General features: G+C 27.1%; 1 protein-coding gene across 1 annotated transcript; it reads right to left on the reverse strand.

Annotated features, from left to right (window-relative positions):
* On the reverse strand, nt 1–17,420 carry LOC120071814 (probable oxidosqualene cyclase). The gene is made up of 18 exons (XM_039024201.1): nt 17,229–17,420; nt 14,934–15,125; nt 11,041–11,130; nt 9,582–9,776; nt 8,728–8,812; nt 7,940–8,106; nt 7,388–7,576; nt 6,931–7,044; nt 5,955–6,077; nt 5,721–5,849; nt 3,701–3,799; nt 3,501–3,557; nt 2,879–2,925; nt 2,631–2,774; nt 1,256–1,433; nt 1,065–1,145; nt 852–935; nt 1–120 (listed from the first exon to the last, which is right to left on the reverse strand). The coding sequence occupies exons 1-18, from the start codon at nt 17,418–17,420 to the stop codon at nt 1–3; spliced, it is 2,286 nt and encodes a 761-aa protein (XP_038880129.1).
* Nucleotides 17,421–21,271: the final 3,851 nt, after the last annotated feature.

Raw genomic sequence — 21,271 nt, forward strand, 5'->3', positions numbered from 1 at the left:
TCATTTTTCTCGAAGTTGTAAAACCCTAACGCGATACTCCCCAAGGGCCCATATTGGAAATATGTTTCTATATGCTGAGTAACTGATCATACAACTCTTGTTGAAAACTCCCATAATTTCCTACAAAAATTGATCCAATTAATTAAACAATATGAGAAAAAATAATAATTGATGACAAAAATGGTCGCTACATTTAAATAATTACTCACACAAGAAAAGCAATCTAAATATACTATTTTTCTATTATTAAGAAACTAATTGTATCACTAATATACCACAATATTTTTACCGTTCATCAAGACTTGTGTACTATATTTAATATACTTCAATACAATGAATTTAGTTTAATTGTATCAATTTAATATACTTCAATACTTTAATATTGCACCGATTTAAATTCAAAACTTTTGTAATTGTATCAATTTACACCATCTATTATGTTCCCTATCGAAAAAATCTCATGTGAAACTTATACTTGTACTAACTAAACCCCTAAACTTTAAATGAATCAATTTAAGTTGTTAGTCAAAATTTCCTTTGAAAATCGTTCATGTATTTAGTCTAATTATCCATTTTGTAAAACCAACATTTGAGAACTAATGCATTGAGGATATTCAAAGTTAATTGTAATGAATGGTCTAAATTGATTAGTTTTAAAATTTTATCAATTTCAGTACCTCACACGATAATAGTCCAACGAAATTTGAAAAACGGTGTAAATTGATATACTTAGAAAGTTCATAGTTTAAATCAATACAAATCTAAATTTTAGTTCAAAATTTTATTCGATATAATTCTTAAAGTTTAGTGATATAAATTGATATTTAGTAATGGAAGGAAAGAGATAAGACCTGTTGTGGGAAATCTCCATCATCAAGTTGCGAATTAATCAGGACTGTTGCTGCTCGATGCAGAGGAGACGGGTCTCTTTGTGCCTAATCTCCACATAAATTTCACTTTATATTATGATTTCAAATTCATCAAATATAACTCAAACTTCATTTCATTTATTTCAATTGTTGCCATTTCAAAAGTCGATGAAATTAAGGAAACAACTAATATACCTGACCAGTTTGAATGAGAGATAATAAGGCCCAAGACGTATTGACAATATGTGATTTGCGGTCTTTGAGATCGGTGTATACCTTTTTTTTCCGTTTATGTAAGAGAAAAAAATTATACACGTTAATGTTCTAATTAAACTTGAACATAGCTTAATTAGTATCATAAAAAAAATGAAATTTTAATTAAGTACCTTGTGATGAGCTGAGAGGTAGCTCTCTCCCCAACCACCTGATTTGAGTTGTTTTGAAAGAAGGAATTCGGTTGCCTTCCTTATGCATTTACTATTATCATAAGTCCTTCCACAGGCAACCAATCCCTTGATTCCAAACCATGTCCCATATGTGTAGCAAATCCCCCATGATCCATACCTAAATATCATAAGTCAAATATAAATTTTTTAGGTTTGATTTGGTAATGATATTTCATTTTCTAAGTCTTTTGTTTTTGTAATTTATGCTTCTTTCACTTTCAATTTTTGTATTAGTTTGTTATTTGAAAACATTAATCGGTAGAAAGTGAATGATCGAACAAATAAATTTATGGGTAAAGGTAGGGTTTATTAGCTTAATTTTTCAAAAAGCGAAAACCAAAGATGTCCATGATGATCATAACTATTTGGTTTTTGAAAATCATGTTTGTTTTTCTCATATGTTCTTAATTACATTTTTCATCTTTCGTAATTAAACATTTGAATAATTTGTTTTTAAAAACTACTTTTTTTTTTTTTTTCAAAACTCAACTTATAATTTAAAAACAATCCTAACATACAACAAAAAGAATAATACTTGGATGAGTTTGATCCTTTTCAAACATAAAGGGAAAAATATATATAAAAAAATCTTTTTTAAAAAAGAAAAGGATTGTCACATGAAAAATTATAATTAAACATTTGAGTGGGTTTTACAAAAATGGGTATAATTCATGATATATACACCCAAGTATTTTTCCCAAAAAAAAAAAAATACACTAAATGAATAAAAGTGGCATTTGTAGGATTAATTTCAAAAATCAAATGATTATTAAACAAGGACACTGCAACAAAAAGGTAATCTCCCAATGCCTAGCATCGTTGAAAAATAGCCAAAAACCGGCCAGGAGATGATCCCCCATGCCGTTGTCATATGTACAGCGTCAGGAGTTAGTTTAAACTCCCGATAGGGTGGCTACCGTTGTTGGAAGTTCATTATATCCAAATTGCTCATTAATCTCCCAACGAGGTGTTTAACCATCAGGAGATTCTTAATTTTTTTTTAGAATATTCATTATTTAGCATCTCCCGACGAGTTAATTTATTCGTCGAGAGTTATCAAGCATCTCCCAACGCCCTGATGTTAAGCGTCGGAAGATGGAGACTAACTCCCAACGGTCATATAAGGTGTCAGGAGTTAGTCTAACTCTCGACTATTAACTGTCGATGGTTGTTGAGTGTCTTTTTTTTTCTTGCTGTGGGACTTAGTATTTGGGATATTAGATTTTGTATTACTTGGTCAGTAAAAAACTGAAGTTATAGGGTTTGTATGAGAGAACTGTTAATAAAAATAGGTTAAAAAGATAGAAATACAAACCAAGAACCATCAGACTGCTGAATGGTTTCAATGAAATTTGCAGCTTTGGCAATGCATGTTTGAATGTCTTTCTTGCGGTAGCCGGGATGTAATTTCATGAATGCTTTAAGCCCTTGAATCGCTGCTGAACTACACTCTACATATCTTTAAACCCACAACAAAATAATAATAATAAAAAAAACCTTAAAAACATGAAATAAATATTAAAATATATATGGACAAAAATATAAATATATATAATGTCTTACTGATAGTCAATCATGACATCTCCAAATATTTCAGCAGGATTGAACATCTAAACGCCCAAAAAAAAAAAACACTTTGTATTAAATCTCCAAAGGATTAAGGTTAATTTATTCATCAATCCATAAAAGTTTAAGAGTTGATAAGTTACAGACTTACCTTAAATATATAAGGTTAAACTATCATTTTCATCTTATACTTCTAATTTTTCTTTCATTTTAATTCATATATTTTCAATAAATTTTAAATCTAATTTTAGATAGCTAGTTTTTTATATCGAAATTGGTTAAATAATAATACTATATAATAATTTTTATGCAAAAAGAAGATAATATGCGAATATATTTCTAGAATTTAAAATAGAAATACTAATAGAGACTATTTTTTATATTTACTAAATCAATAATATATTAAAATGATAAAAGGATTTTTAAGATTAATTGAAAGTGAACTAAAATTGTATAAAAACTAAAATATAATAAAATTCGATGATACCAGGAGTTTGAATACAAAACTATCTTGATTTGGCATTATGTTAACTGTATAAATCCAAAAGCTTAAGTTTGGGGTTACATTAATTATAGCTATAGGTTATCATTTTGTATTTTTTATTACTTTAATATTTACCTCCAACCATGGATAGGATCTTGTGAGTTCATATGAAGCAAATCCTCCATTGGAATTCTGCAAGTTAATGATTAATATTATAATTAGGTCTTGAAATTTAATATTATACCAAAGTGTTTATAATTCAACTGACATATTATATTTGCTATTAATTTTATTTTTGCCAAAAAAAAATTACAATATTTAATTTTATTGTCTACCTGAAGTGAAAGAATCAGATCAACGGTGTCGTATAGTTTATGAACATCTATTGGCTCACCCACCATTGTTGGTGGCATTTGTGATAGCAAAATTGCTACCTGCAACAAATTTTCTCTTATCATTATTCATCAAATTTGAAAATTGATCCTAAATAGATCTGTTTTGGAATAGTTTTGTCAATTCAAACATAATTTAATAAATAAAAATGGAAGTTTTATCATAATCAGAAGATTTAATTATCATGTACTAAAAAATGTTTTAAGACTACTGCTCTATTTCCCTTTAATAGTTAAAGTTTAGAGCTAAATGACTATGTTTGGAATGCAACTCAAAATTTAATGATTTAGGCCAAATTCAATAACCATTTGAAATTTTTGTTTTAATTTTTTAAAATTAAATCTATAAACCTTTCTATTTTCTACCAGTATTTTGAAAAATCAAACAAAATTTGAAAACTAAAAAAAAACAATTTTTAAAAATTTGTTTTCATTTTTTAGAATTTGACAAAGAATTCTATCTCTTTTACTTAGAAAAATAAAAACCACGATATGAAATTGAGGGAAAAATGACTTAATTTTCAAAAACTAAATGGTCGTTACCAAATGGGGATTTGTTTAAATATATTACTAAATTACACTTTGAACTAACTTTCAAAATTGAGATTAATTTTTAAGCTATTCCGTTTGGTAAGCATTTGGTTTTTTAAAAATTAAGCTCATTTCCCTCTCAATTTTTTAGAGTGGTTTCCAACTTTTTTAAGTAAAAAAAAAAAAAGTTGAATTCTTATTTAAAGTCAAAAAAAAATTTAAAAACTACATTCTTTTAGTTTTCAAAACTTTAACTTGATTTTTAAAAATATTGATAAAAAATAGATGACAAAACAAGAAATTAAAATTAATTTTTTTTTAAAAAAACCCAAATAGTTACTGAAAAGAGCTTAAATTCTTACTGTAATACCAAACATATGGTATTACATATTTAATAACACTGAACACATAAACATAGAATACAACGCTATTTTTCATTTAATCTCTCTTGTTTTCGAATTTAAATTTTTAGATGACTAACCAAACAACTTATTCCCCTCCTGTGTTTCACAAATAACGTATTCAAATTTTCACTACAAAACTACAAATTTTGGGTAAATAGTAACCTTAAATTACAAGTCAATCAATTATCATTTGGAGATAACTATTTTTAAGAGAAAAAAAAAAAAAATCAGCCCGTCCAATAAGTTTAATAAATGTCTTTTGTTTGAAACCACTTTCTAAATATTTAAAAAGAAATTATCATTCCTTTTGGGATGAATTGCACAGATGGCCCAAAATAAGAGACGATGTAAATGAAATTTGGCCTCATTTTTTAAAACAAATGAACATCATTCATTCGTGAAATTACCATTTTAATTCCTAAAGCCTTCTTCCTTCTCCTCTTTCGTTTTTCAGATTTTTTCTTATTTCTTATTTTTTTTTTCATGTTTCTTCCACTGACTTCTTCTTCCTCTTCCTCCCCTCGTTTCTTCTTCTTTGTTCTGCCTTTCTTTTTCTTCTTCTTTATATATTTTTTTCTTAGAGGAAGAGAAAAGCGAGATCGAGAGGGAAGTGAGAATTGAGATTAAGAAGTTTAACAGAATTTGAATTTAGAAGAGAAGTGAGATCTAGAGAGAGGAGAGAGAAACGAGATCGAGATAGAAGAGAAACTATGTATTGAGGAGAGAGAAGTGAGATTTAGAATGAGAAGAGAGAAGCGAGATCGAGATGGAGAGAGAAACAAGAATGCAGGGTAATCGTAAATCAAGGAGAGAGAAGCTAGATTGAGATGAGTTCAGGTCTCTTCAGGTGTGACTTCAGGGTCAAAATAGTAAATTCACGCATTGTTGACGTAAGTAAAAGTCTATTATTTTTTAAACCTTGGATCTTTTTTCATTTGTAGGATATACGTATGAAAACCTCATTCTTTTGCCCTTTAAAATATTTTTTATAACATTATAAAGCCATTTCAATGGTAAAAGATCATTACCTTCAAAGCTTCGGAAGTACAATCAGAAACAGGCCATGCATTGTCTGGAGTTGAGAAGGGCCACCCACCCATTGACACGTGGCGGTACCATTTACTTGGATTATCATCTCTAACTCCATTGTTTCTTATCTTAAATTATTAATTAATACCAAATCCAAGGTTACTTAATCATATTTTAATTTTGAAACTGATTAAAAAGAAAAAAGAAAAAGGTAAATGAAATTAATACTATACTTGTGAGTTTTTGATAAAATTATGAGCTTTCTTAAGCACTGAACCATATTCTTCGACTAGATCAGTTGCAACTATTGCTTGAACTGCAAAAACTACGTCCCATAATTGAGACCCATTATATCCCTGTCCAAAATAACACATGTCAACGTATAATTAAAAATAGATTTAAATATTATTTTGGTCTCCATATTTTTTGTTTTGATTCATTTTGGTCTTTCAAAATATTAATTTTGGTCTTTATATTTTTAACTTTCATTCATTTTGGTCTTGTACTTTTAACATGTTCATTTTGGTCCTTGTATTTTAAAAAAGATACCATTTTGGTCCTTTCATTTTTATTTTCACTTCATGTTTAAGGGAGCAAAATGGTCACTTTTTTTAAAATTCAAAAACCAAACTGGTCACTATTTGAAAGTACATGAACCAAAAAGAACATTTTGAAAGTATAGAGACCAAAATGAGCAAAAGTCGAAAGTATAAAGACTAAAATGAACCAAAGCCAAAAGTACGTAATAGTATTTAAACCTTTAAAATATAGTAAAGACGTATTCGGGGTGATTTAGAAATAGTTAAAAAGAAAAAGCAAAAACTCATTTTTTAACTACTTAAGACCAATTTTAATAATGGTATGAAAATCACATTTTAAGATATAAAATCAAAATTTAGCCAAATTAATTTTAATTATCAAAATCACTTTTATCATTTTTTTTTTAAAATTATTTTGAAACAAGCTTTTAATAATTTAAAATCAATTTTGATGATATAAAAATATTGCATGTAAAAGTATAAAATTAAAATATTAAATTAATAATTTGGAGTCAGTAACATGAACAATTTCTTAAATCGCCCACGAACCGGAAGATATAGTGTGACTTTCCTACCATTTGAAAATCATTATTAATTTCAAACATATGCATACAAAATTTTAGGGCTCACTATCCTAACAAAAGCAAAGCATATGGTAAGCAATTAGAACCTGCATTTTCATTCCATCCTCAGCTAGCCAGAGATAATCTTTGATTTTTGAAATGTGTCTTCTAAATGCTTCTGAGTTTGAATCCTCAGCCCAACAACACACCATGTTTAGCACCTTAATAAAAAAGATATACAATTGGACCTTTTCCACACAAAAACAAAAATTCAACAACCGAAGATTCATACATGGTTCACTAACAGTACGTCAACAACATTCACGGATAAAAGGAGAGATCAATTTATTATTAAACAGAAATATCATAAAATAAAGATTATAGATTCACCAATAGAATTAAAGGGTTTATATATGATACCTCTATCAACCCTAGACGTATAATCGTAAATGACACATAAATGAATACAAATGAGTAAATTAATGAGATACGATGATGTTTGATTATTCAGAATATTACATTGTAAATATGTTATAAGTGACTTAGATGGAAGAAGAAGCTTACCTTGCTAACAGGTCCAAGGCAAAGGTAGTGAGTGTTTTCATCCTCATAGTGGATGTGTTTAATCACATGGTCAAGAGCTTTTTGTCTAAGCTTTGAGAGAGGCCATTTCTTCAACAATGGTTCACCAAACTTGTGAATTGAATTCCATAACATATCTTGTATCTTGGAATTTGGACTGTACAAATCTTCCTACGAAAATCAACCCCATGTAACTCATGAGATCATTAAGAACTCGACTTAGAAATATAACTTCTAAATTCTTTCTTCAACATTTAATTTTTATCCAATACATCGCTTAAATGTTTAGCTTTGTGTCAAACAAATCTTTGACCAATTCGTTCTTCTAATGGATGGATTAACTAAATATAAAAAAATTGGAATTTATATCTCGAGTCAACTTTTACGAATTTTGACTATATCAGTTATCTATTAATTAATACATTATTTAAGATATTTAAAGACTAAACAGATACATATCTGAAAGTTCAGAGACTAAACTTGTAATTTAACCGAATTAGAAGAAAAGGAAAGTGAGAATTGTGTATGATGTACCTTAGCACATAGGTTTCGAGAACGATTCCAATCAATTGTAGAATAAGGGCACGTGTAAAGCTCTTGCCTGAGGCTCATTATGATGGGGCTAATTTGTCCCACAAATCTCTCTCCATACAAGTATGACATTGGTAAATATATCATTCGACTATGACACCACATTCTTCCTGTATTATTCATTTATTTATTTTAATTTCTCAACAGGATTACATTGATATAATAAAATTTTCTCTCTTTTTTTATCATGCGAGAAAATTGAATTTCCAACTTTGAGATGATTAATATATTTTTTTTATATTAGTTGAACTATGCTCGTTTTAAGAGTAATAAATATTGAACTATTTTAAAAAAGTTGTTCTTTTACTCGTAAGAATATCAAAGACATACGTACGAAGTTACCCACCTAACTTTGTAAATTCCTTTTTTTCATTTTATTTTCAACATTTTTTAGAAAGTAACGTTGAATAATTTTTAATAAAAATTCAAAAAAAAATTGTAAAAGGTATATTTTTGTGTTTAGCAAAATTTTAAAATATGTATTTTAAAAAAAATCTTAGACTTATCATATAGTTTTTACTTTTGAAAATTAACTTTATGACATCCTTTGTATTATTATTTATTTTTAAGAGCGTTTTTATTTTTTATTTTTAGAATTATTATAAATTCAAATGTTTTCTTAGATTGAAAATCATAAATAAGAAATTAAGAGAAAATTATCACACTAGAACAAAAAAAAAACACTTTATATTCTTTTAAGAGAAGGGAAAAATAGAGGGGAGAAATAGAACCCGGATGAAATGGAAGAAAGTAGGGCAAGAGCCATATTTCGGGTGGAAGTGGATTGTTTCCTTCCCACTCATACACTCCAAGGACCTACATGCAAAATTAATTTAGTTCATTAAATTAATCTTTTAAATTATTGGTCAAATATGTCATATTCTCATAATATTGTCTCTATGGTTTAGCTAGTTCTCACTTAAAATTACGTGATATTAAATTATTGTTTTAGTGTTTTATTTAAATATGTGAACATATTATTCTAACAAAAAAAAAAAAATTAAAGAAGAAATTGAAAATTAGCTAAAATAATAGACTTAATTTAAGTTTCGTTTGATAATTGTTTTTAGTCTTTTATTTTTGAAAATTAATCTTCCAAACATTCTTTTCACTAAGTTTTTCTTTTTTATATTGTTTCCATTAATGTTTTTTAAAGCCAAGAGTAGTTTTCAAAAGGGAGATTTTCAAAAATAGAAAAATAAGAAAAATTTTAATTTTCTTTAATAGAAACTGATAGAAGTCTATCCATGATAGAAATTAATAGAAGTCTATCACGGATAGACACTGATAGTGATAGAAGTCTACCAATGTCTATCAATGTTTTCTTTTCTTTCTTTTTTTTTTTTGTTATTTATGTAAATAGTTTGACATTTTTTTTATCTGTGAAATTTTTTGCGTGTATCTATATTTAAAATTTAACTAAAATTTTAAATATTTCTTCAAAAAAAAAAAAAGGGAAATTGATGAGAAAAGATACATAAATTTTAAAAATACTGAAAACAAATTTGTTACTAATTCCGAGCTTAGTACTTTTAAAAGAGATTATTAAAATGGGAGAAGAGTTATAATATGCGGACGATCTTACGGAGAGCCATGTTTTTCCCCAAGAGGGGATTGAGGTGGCCCCACCTCGATCAAGAATCCATCTTCTTGCTTCGAGTAAGGCTCCATCACGACCGTCAATTTTCTCACCCAATAATCTCAAGCTCACGTAGGATAGAACTGTACAAAGCATTGTGCTGTTCCCCTCTATATGCAATCCCCACCCTCCATCTTCATTCTGAAAAGTCGAAGCTTATATTAATTTCATCAAAAGAGACAAATATAATAGTGAGGTTATTATAAATAATCTTTTCTCTAAATGTGATTTACTTAATTCAACTATATTTATGTTACATAAATAGATAATTTACAATTAAAAGTTATTGTTAGTCAAATCAACTCCTAGTACTATCAATTAAAAAAATATCTGTAAGAAAACAAAAAAAATATATATTTTTAATATATCAAATGGTCCCTAATTTTTTCAGATTATTCTCGATTTAATCTTTAATCATATAAAATTCTTAATTATACATATAGTGTATTAAAAAGTCTCTTTATATTCTTCTATTATAAAACTGTGTCATTAAGGTCCCGTATGGTATCTATGTTCCTTATTTTTGTTTTTGAAAATTAAGTCCATAGACACTACTTCCACCTCCAAAAATTTCCCTTTGTTATTTACTTTTCACCAATTGTTTAAAAATCTAAGTCAAATTTTAAGAAAAAAAAATAGTTTTCAAAAAGTTGTTTTTGTTTTTAGTTTTTGACTAAAAATTCAACCATTGTACTTGAAAGATACAAATCATGATAAGAAATAAGGAAGAAATAGGTTTATTAAAAAAAAAAAAAAGAAATGGTAACCAACAACCTATTTGAACTTATAAGCATGCCACTTAGACATGTCTCACTTGAAAAAAAAAATGTATTTTTTTATGTTTATTTCCAATTTTGTTAATAAGGAAATTAGTTTTATATGTTAATTAAACATGTCAGCGTAATCAAATATGTTGGTGTAACACTTTGTTTGTTTGACAAATTTAAAATATATATGTGTGTGTCTGTGGGTGTGGAAGGACCTAATTAAAATTTTAAAATATATTTAGATTAAAATTAATAATTTTAAAATAGCATGGACCATCTTAATTAAGAAAAATTTAAATGATTAGATGCCATTAAATCTATTTAGCCAAAATGCAACCATATGGGTAGTTTAAGGGATTTTTTTTTTTTTTTTTAATACAGGAAGTTTAAGTTATTATTATAGAAACTGAACCAAAAATAGGTTTTGTTGATTAATGTATAGAAAAAAAAATGAGGAATTAGACATAAATTTGTTTTAACAAGGAAATGGAGGAGTAAACTTTAATTTGATTGTAAATTCCAATTAGCTTAATTAGTTGATAATGCATAAATTACCATTTTAAAAATGATGGTTCGATCTCTTGCTTTAATTATTAAACTCAAAAGAGAAAATAAATATTTAAAAATGAAACAAATACTTGGTGATTGTAAAGGTAGCGGCACATCTCATGTTGATGGTGAAGCGATAGAACTACATCAAGAGCCTTTGTTACACTTAGCCCAATCACCTAACCAAGAAAACAAAAGGGTGATTATATTTCGGTTAAAATTCATTTTTAGTCCCTAAATTTTTATAAAAATAATAATTTAATCCTTAAACTTTCATTCGTAACGATTTAGTCCCTGTAATTTAATTTCAATCTTATAGCACTTTAGTATGTAATAATTTAATTCTTATACTTTAAAATTTGTAATGATTTAGTCCTTATAGTAGAAATAATTAAGTGTTAAGATTTAATCAAATAAACAAACCAATAAAGCAATTAGAGACTAAATATTCATATAATTTTGATGATTTTTTTTTATATATATTTAGGGACTAAAAAGTTACAAAATTGAATATACAAAAACTAAATTATTACATACTAAAATTTAGTGACTAAACTTTACAAAATTAAATGTATAAAAACTAAATTGTTATATATTAAAGTTTATGAACTAAATTGTTACAAAACTGAAAGTACATAGGACTAAATTATTACCACTCAAAGTTTTGGAACTAAATTGTTAATTTCATAAAAGTTTACCGACCAAAATATTTTTTAACCTTAATATTTCTCATTTTCATTATTAGCTCAATTATTTTTTTTTCTAAAAAAAAAAAACCCCTTAATTCCAAAACCCTAACACACATTATTTGGTTAAGTTTTTTCCTACCAACCATCTTTCTAACTTTATTCTCTCAACAACCTTAATTCCAAAACCCTAACACACATTATTTTGTATGCTAAACACTTATATACACCTAAAATCATTTTTTTTTTAAATAATACACCAAATATTTCTTAATTGGATGTATGTGTTTTATTGACACATTCATTCAATAACAAATATTCGATTATCAAACCAATGATCCGTACCTCGAGTGCCTAAAAATAAATGATTAAAACTAAAAGTGGGAAATTATGGGACCATTTACGAAAATGAAATAAAATTAATTAAATATAATATTTGGTTGTTATTATAAGCACAAAAATACAATTTTGTCGACACAAAATTAGCAAGTAGCGGCTATGGTGAGGAGGAAGAGAGGGGACCAATAATTTGAAATTAATATATTAATGGTCCTAAATTTGATATGCTCTTTAATATTATGAACTTAAAAAAAATACCCATATATTTTATTATAATCTTTTTTTAAAACATATATTTTATTATAATTCGATGTACTATAATGTTTGTTGTTTCTATATAATAAACCATTTGTTGAATTAACTTAATAATATTCTCACTTTAATCACGCAACTTAAATAATAATAGAAAATTTGACTGAACATAACTAAATGATAATTGACATGTACATCATCAATTTTAATTTTTATATTGGATCCGTGTGTATATTCTTCAAAGTTAAAATTCATTTTTGGTCTCTTGAAAGTAATAATTTAGTCTATGAATAACTTTGATTATAATGATTTAATCTCTATACTTTCAATTGTATAACAATTTAGTTCTTGTACTTTAGCATGTAATAATTTAGTCACTTAGTTTTAAATTTGTAACAATTTAATCCATGTTTTAAAAAATTTCATTAAAATTAGATGTCAATTTTTATTATCTAACGATTTAGAATTTATAACTTATAAACATATTGGATCCCTGATTAATTTATTGATCTATTTATGTAATAAATTTTATTAAATTTGGATAAAATCGTTATAATTAAAGTACATACTATAATTTAGAGATTAAATTGTTAATAAATTAAAAGTACAAGGAGTAAATCATTATTAATCAAATTTCATAGACTAGTTTACTTTATGAAAAAATGAACTTTAACTTTTATTTTAAAGCAACTTAGGTAAATTTTGTTAAAGTAAACTCAACGGTAATTAACATGATGTTTCTCTCTAAAGACTTAAGATTTGACTTTTCATCTCGCAGTTGTTATACTAAAAAAAAAACTTACCTAAATTCTATTTGGAATTCAAATTATATTTTCCCTATTTTTTGTTTAGTCGAAATTTTAAACATTTTTATGGAAATCGAAAAATAAACTCTGTTTTTTTTTTTTCATAAAGAAAATTAGCGACAGGCGGTGCGCCGGCATGAACGATCAATTTAATAATTGAAAATAGTTTCTGATTTATTTATGTATTTTTCAGTTTTTAGAAATTGGAAACACGCTTAAATTTTTTTAGTCAAATTTCAAACCGGACATGTTTCATGTATTTAAAATCATTTTCAAATTAGATTACATAGTACACACTTGAAAATAAAATATAAAATACAACCAAAAAAGTTTCAATTTTAAAATGTAGGGCAACATTTAAATAATTTAAATGAGAGAAGTTGGGACATTTTTTTGTCAATCAACTTTATTTAAATAATAAATCAAAAACATAATCATTCTAATGTTTTTTAATATCCTTATATATTTAAGAGTAATTTTGAAATTATTAAAATCACTTTTGTCGAGTATAAAATCATTCTACAAACCATTTTAATAGATTAAAATTAATTTAATATTTAGTTTTACACTTCTAAATCCAATTTTAATATCATCAAAATTGATTTTAAATGATTAAAAATACGTTTAAAAATTATTTTTAGAAATGACAAAGTGATTCTTTTAGAATCACTCCCACATATACTCTAAAGCACCAAATGATTTTCTATACCATTCATATAATAAAATAAATATTTCAAAAATTAAGGTATTATTTTAAAGTCAAATTACATGTTTAGTTCCAATTGTCTAATAAATCTAACTAGATTAAAAGAAAAAAAATTAAAGATCTTATACGGACATAAAATTCAACTTTATTCAGTAGATCAATTAATTTTTGAAATTTGTAAAATTTTTGTTAAAGAGCCAGAGGAAATGACCTTACAGAGATTTAAACTTATAAACTTAAACGAACTAATTATGAAAAATTTAATATTAGGACGAATTGCAAAAACTACTCATAGAGTATGATGATAGTTGCCATTATATACTCAGACTACTTTTGATTGTAAAAACTAAACACTTAAACTTATAAAAGTGTTAAAATTGGACCCCCAAACTTACATAAGTATAGAAATTGTAACAATTGTATAAGTTTAAGGGTTCAATTTTTATCATTTATAGGCCAAATTTCTACAACTATGGTAACTTTGAGGGTCTAATTATAGCATTTGTAGAAGTTTAAGCGCCCAATTTTTATATTTGAAAGTTTGAAGTTGTAATTTCAACTACCACCATACTTGAAGGGGTGATTTTTATAATTTTCCCGTTTACATCAATAATTCCCCCCTTTTTATAATTTCAATTTTCATGTTACATCAATATTCTAACCGTTTAAGAATTTATTAGACATTTTCTTAAGTTAAAAAATATTTTGGCAAATATGAATTTATACCCCTAAACTTTGAGAATTGTATCAATTTAAATTCTGAACTAAAAATTGTATCAATTTAAACCTTAAACTTTGAGGATTGTATCAATTTAAACCTTGAACTTTGAGATTTGTATCAATTTAAACTCCAAACTAATAATTATATAAATTTAAACCCTAAACATTCATAAATGTATTAATTTAAACCTTGAACTTTCATAAATATATTAGTTTAAACCCTGAACGTATCTAAATAAATCATAATGGAGAGTTTAAGTTGATACAATTATAAAGGTTTAAGGTCTAAATTGATACACTTATAAAAATTTAGGGTTTAAATTGATAAAATTATTAGTTTGGTGTTTAAATTAATATAATCTCCTAAGTTCAGGGTTTAAATTGATACAGTTATTAATAGAATTTAAATTGTATAACACCCCAAATTTAGATGTATAAATTGATATTTGTCCAAAAAAAAATTAGAAATTTACCAGGGCAGGTAGAAGAAACAAAGGGCCACCATAGTCACCAGGCCAAAAACCATCTTGTGTTTGTATAGTTGAGTAGAATCTAATTGCCCTTCTCAATGTGCTCTCAATTGCTTCTTCATTTATTTCCTCTTCACTTCTAATTTTTATTTGACTTGGTAGCTTCACCTCACCACCACTATTCTCCTTTCTCAACTATAAAATTATTCAAAATATATCCACATTAATATCAAATAATTAATTTTACCATTTTTCATAAATTTAAAATTTACATTTAATTTAGAATGTACTTGACCATAGAATTGGGTCACTAATATACTTCATGTATTAATCAAGGAAAATCAATTATGTGAGGGAAGACGAGAAGAAGAGGTCATGGCAGAAATGATGTGGGTCATACTACTTTAATATCATTTTAGATAACATGGGATTTCATATCAAAATAAATTGACAATGAGACTCTGAGAGAAGTAACTCATATATCTTATAAGGAATGTAATGTCTTTTGAACTATCGAATGTGGGATTCTCCACGAGACTTATATTAATAGAAAATTAGTTTTTAATATCCTAATAATAAGGGAAATTTTCAACAGAAAAACATATCAAACTATTTACAGAAATAGTAAAAAAAATCACTAATAGACTTCTATTAACTTCTAATAAAGAAGATTAAAATTTTGTTATTTTATATAAATAGTTTTCCTTATTTTTCTATTTTTGAAAATCATCCTTAATAATAACTTAACATAATATCAATTTAAGGTTAGTAGTATGATCACACTATTAGTTTATGATTTTAATTCTAGTGACAACTTGGATAGTATCAAATTAAAGTAGGTAGAAAGTTAGAGAGTTTGAATTGCCTTTTTCCTTCTCAACAAGACATGAAGGACCATGTTCTATGGTCTGTTATCAGTTGGGATTCAACATTTTGGTGCAGATATTGTTAATAAGAAAATGGAGGTGGGTACATGGCTGTCATATCTTGTTGATATATATATATATATATATATATACACTTTGAAATTTATCCAATTTTAACCGATTTGTGTTTTAATTCATGTATTTTAAATAAATCTAAGATTTATTAAAAGTTTATGGACTAAAATTGAACCAACTATAAAGTAACTGAACCAAAATAATATTTTAACATGTTTTTCTTATTCTCGATTTAGGATTTTTTTTCTTTCTAATTTGTCAAACATGTGAGAGTGGATATTTGAATTGTTTATCGAAAATATATAAAAAAAGTCTTATTATAACAACCAAATAACCTATGGTCCAAGCACTCGAAATTTGATTTAATTATTTTTTCCGTACTAAGAGAAAATCATTTATATATATAAAGAAAATGCCAAAATGCATTGATTTTTATCACCATATATTACTTAATTTCGGATTTTAATTATAATTACTATATCTATTGTATATGTGATGTGACAGGACATTGTATACTGATATAACCAATTAACCATAGTTTTTCCTCTCTTTTTTTAGTCAAAATATTATAACCATGGTTTTGAAATGATTGTTGGTGGGTTAATAAATTATAACCATGGTAAACAAAATTTATCACGCAAAATAAGGATTTTTTTTAAAAAATAAAATTTTCAATATTCATATCTAAATTTTGAAAATAATCTTACGTATAGAAGATGCAAAACCCTAAACTCTAAATCTTATACTTAATTCTACATTGAAAAAAGTTAAAGGTATCTCACAATCTTAATAAAATAAATAAGTTACTCCTTTCAATGTCAACTAGTATTGAAATGAAAAACCCCTCATTTAAATAGGAAATATATTTATAAAATAAAACATAAAAAAGAATTATTTAATTTGTGATTAAACAACTTGAGTCATTGACGAATGGGAAAGCACAAAATAATAAGCTTATTCACACATCACTATCGATCTATGTAAGAAGAATCATTGTTGTTTTAGTTCTTCTTCATCACTTTTCATCTAAATTAAAAAAAAAAAAAAAATTATTCTCTTGAGCTACGCTTTTACAAAAATTAAATTAGAATAATAAGTATGAAAAAAAAATAACAATATTTGAATGCATTCCAATATGAAAAAACAAAGAGATGTAGAAAGATAAGTTTATATATAGAAAACTAACCGAAAATCTCATTAAAATAAGAAAACTAAGGATTCTTTTCTTGAGCTATTTTTTTACAAACATTTAAGTAAGCTAATAAGAAAAGAGAAGAATTTTTCGCAATATTTGGATGTATTTATGAAAAAAAAAATGAGATGTAGAAAGATAATTAAGTCTATATAGAAAATTAACCTGAAGTCTCATTAAAAGATCGGAGCTATGCTTGACTTGAAAACGATTCTTGTAAAATTCATTGCAAAAACTTTGTATTTGAGATTTTTCTTCTTTCGAGGGGTTGAGATTTGTGTCATATTCCCAATATTGTCTTCCTACATGATCGTTTTCACTCGTCTCCCATCCATTCGAGAATTTGAGCTTCCACATCTCTCTCTCACCAGAAAAAAAAAAGTGTTATTGAGTTACAAAAAGGATTTCTCAATTAGATGTTATTTAAAGAACCCATACGTACGTATATATATATATATAAAAGAACAAAAAGGCATATCATGCCCTATGTGCTGTTATCAGTTGGATTTTATTATTAAGTTATCAACATTTTAAGGCTTTTTTGTGGCAGTTGGCTTCCAATTTGTCTTTCTCTGTCTTGTCCTCTTTCTCTCACCCAGCTCATACATTTCAATTTCATCAAACAAATTTAATTCAAATTAATATTACACAATATTATAATATTAATGTTTAAAATGGTAGTCTCAACGAAAATGTCAAGATTTTAATCTCATAGAATTTCGATAAAAGTATCGATAAAATTTAGATGTCGATCTAGAAAATTCATAAAAACAAAATTTTGAAAAATATGTTTAAATTAATAAATAAATATTTTAGCCCTTGTTTGGTAACCATTTTTTTTTAAAAAAAAATTAAGCTTATTTTATCCACATTTCTTACAATGATTTGCATCTTTGTTAAGTATAGTAAGTTTTTAATTAATTTTAATAGTGATTTAGAATGGTGAAAATTAACTTAATTCTTTTAAATTAATTACTAGAGACCTTAACACATGACTGAAAAAAGAGTATATAGTGAAAAAAATATCAAGTTTAAAGTACAAATTTTGAAGTTATAGGAACTACATTGAAACAAAACTCAAAATTGAAAGTAAAAATGTTTCATTTTTAAACCTACAAACCAAATAAAAATTAAGGCCACCTTTACCAATTGTCATGAAAAGAGGTATAATCATAATGAAATTCTATTGATGGATAAATTGTAATGAGTATGAATTACAAATGTAATTAGATCGCCTTTGATCGTGTTTACTTAGAATTACAAATCTATCACATTTACTATTACCGTTATTGTTACCGCTAACAATAACAGTAACGATAACAACAATAACAATAACAATAAATATGATAAATTCATAATTGTAATACTGTAATAATAACAATATATGTAACGGTAACAATATATGTAACAGTAACAGTAATGATAATGATAACGGCTAGTGGATCCCACATAAATTTCAAATACAATCAGATTGAACACCCTCAATTCTCAATCAGTTTATGTTATTTGATTACAGAATTCGTAGTGGACTCACACATAAATCATTATGATTACGAAATACAAGACCCACTTTTAAGATTATCATTGATTTATTGCGTTTACGGGTAGGTAAACGTGGCCTAAACTCAAAAATCATGGATAAAAGTATAATAGTTTGAAATTAATAGATCAAATGAAAATGTAGATCTAAAACCTAATGATCAAAAGAGTTTCTTTTTTTGCAAGAACATATATGATTGCTAACTTGAGGATAATAATAATTTATTTTGTCATTCAATACCTTAGAAAAAAAATATCAGCGAGAACATTATTCTTGTGAAAATTCATTACGAAAATTTTTCACATGAAATTCTCTCTTGAATAGGTAGCGATTTTCTACTTGTGGAATTTTTACTGTATTTGTATATTTCACAGTCAAAGTGAAAAAATACAGGAGTAATTATACACATATGACTACCTAAAAATAGGCATTAAATCTTAACCAAATACACCAAAGAAAGAATATGCAAATACAAATTTACACAAATAATATTTATATTAACATCTCCACTCAAAATTAAGGTGGTAGAATAGAAACCAACTTGAGTTTTGCCATGTAACTAGCTAAAGCGTACATGAGAGAATGCCTTGGTGAAAATGTTTGTCGGTTGCTCGGTTGTAGATATGGCTTGAAGGCGCAAAGTGGAACTTTGAAGATGGTGGAGGATAAAATGACAATCATTATCAATGTGTTTAGTCTGTTCATGGAAAACATCATTATGAGCAATCTGAATAGCACTGTGGTTGTCACAATGGAGAATAGTGGCAGAGTCTTAGGGAGCCTCCATGTTTGCTAGGAACCAGTGAAGCCATAACACCTCTGAAGTAGCATCAGCAAGTCCACGATATTCAGACTCTGTGCTGGAACGAGAAACAATAGTTTGTTTCTTACTACGCTAGGAGATGAGAGAATCACCTAATAAAAACAATAACCCTTGGTGAAGCGTCTATCCGTAGGATCGCTGACCCAATTAGCATTAGAGTATCCAGATAGAGCCAGGGAGGACAAAGAGAAGAACTGAAGACCATGCCCTAGTATGCCTTTAACATAATGCGGAATACGAAGCACAATAATGAAATGAATAGTGCGAGGAGCTGATATAAATTGATTGACAACATGGACCACATAGGCAATGTCTGAACACATCACTATTAGGTAGATAAGACTACCAACCAATTGCCTAACAGAGTTGGATCCTTGAGGGGAACATCATCAAAAGAAATTAGGCAGACATTTGAATCTAATGGTGTCAGTGAAGTGAAAGAATCGGTAAAACCAAAATGAGCCAATGGATCAGATGCATATTTTGCTTGGGATAAGTAGTAAAGACAGAATGAGACTTGAAGACCAAGAAAATAATTGAATGGTCCAAAGTCTTTTATCTCAAAATATTCTCCCAGGTAGTGTTGTAGATCTGATATGACTTGAGGATCATCACAAAAAATAATCATGTTATCCACATACAAAAAAAAAAAAAAAAGAAAAGAAAGAAAGAAAAACAATGCTACGAGGAGTCTTATGAGTAAAGAGAGCTAAGTCATGAGAGCTGGAGGTAAACCCAAGTTGGGTAACAGTAGAACTGAAGGTTACAAACCAAGTGCGGGGAGCTTGTTTTAGCCTATATAGTGCACGACGAAGAAGGCAGATTGTTTGAGGCAAAGGAGAGGTACCATGTGGTGGCTTTCATATATACCTCCTCAGATAGAGTGTCGCTGAGGAAAACATTCTTGACATCCATCTGAAGAAAAGACCACTTTTTAGCAGCTGCTACCGCTAAAAGACTCCGAACACATGTCATTTGGGCAACTGGAGCAAAGGTTTTCTCATAATCAATACTATACTCTCGTAGGATCAGTATGACAACTCTAGAAGGGGGTAAATAAGGTTTATGTAAAGCTAATTAAAACTTTTTCTGAATGTGGGCCAAATTAAATAAATTAACAAACTTATTGTTAACAAGTAATTTAAACAATAAATTCATGCAAATAAATTCAATTCAAAATAATCAAGAAGTTAATAATACTACTTTAAAGCACCCAATTTGATTCTAATAACAAGATCGGTAATGAATATATAAAGTTAAGAGCTATCAATCAAAATAAACAAATATGAGCCATTAATGTCAAGAACAAAATTTTTAATTAATTTCAAGAAATAAAACATAATAACAAATTAATTGCAAAATTAAATAAGAGAGGGATAGAGAAATTGACACCGAGAATTTTAGAGTGGTTCGGCACAACCGACCTATGTCCACTTCCCAAGCTCCTCTTGAGTACTTCACTAGAAGTCTTTGACTCTTTCCACGGCTTAGAGTTGTACCGTTACAACATTTTTTTTTCCAGGCATAAGAATAAACCCAATCCTTTTCATGGTTAAGGATCAAACTGCAACGTTTTTTTTTTTTTGGATCAAGGGCAATCCTACAAAATGTTTGTAAAAATAAAGAGCACACTTGAAAAACTCTCTACAATAGTGGATTTACAAATTTTAGCTCACAACAAATCAATCTTCATGATCCATAAGATCTCTCTCTCAAGAATTAGATGAAAAGAAGAAAATTGAAGTTTAGAGAGAGAATAATAATGGTGGTTTCGATTTATGGAGAAAGTGTAAAATTGTTGTTGGATTTAGAGAAGAAGATGAGTTTAAATAGATAGAAAACATT

The sequence above is a fragment of the Benincasa hispida genome, chromosome 2 (assembly GCF_009727055.1).
Source record: "Benincasa hispida cultivar B227 chromosome 2, ASM972705v1, whole genome shotgun sequence".
Taxonomy (NCBI): Eukaryota; Viridiplantae; Streptophyta; class Magnoliopsida; order Cucurbitales; family Cucurbitaceae; genus Benincasa; species Benincasa hispida.

Excerpts from the sequence above, each read along its gene's own strand:
- LOC120071814 (XM_039024201.1), bottom strand. The coding sequence starts at position 17,420 with ATGTGGAAGCTCAAATTCTCGAATGGATGGGAGACGAGTGAAAACGAT. Across the intron at positions 3,800-5,720 it reads GTACTTCCGAAGCTTTGAAG|GTAGCAATTTTGCTATCACA; the intron begins GTAATGATCTTT and ends AATTTGTTGCAG. Across the intron at positions 1,434-2,630 it reads CAGCAGTCTGATGGTTCTTG|GTATGGATCATGGGGGATTT; the intron begins GTTTGTATTTCT and ends TATGATATTTAG.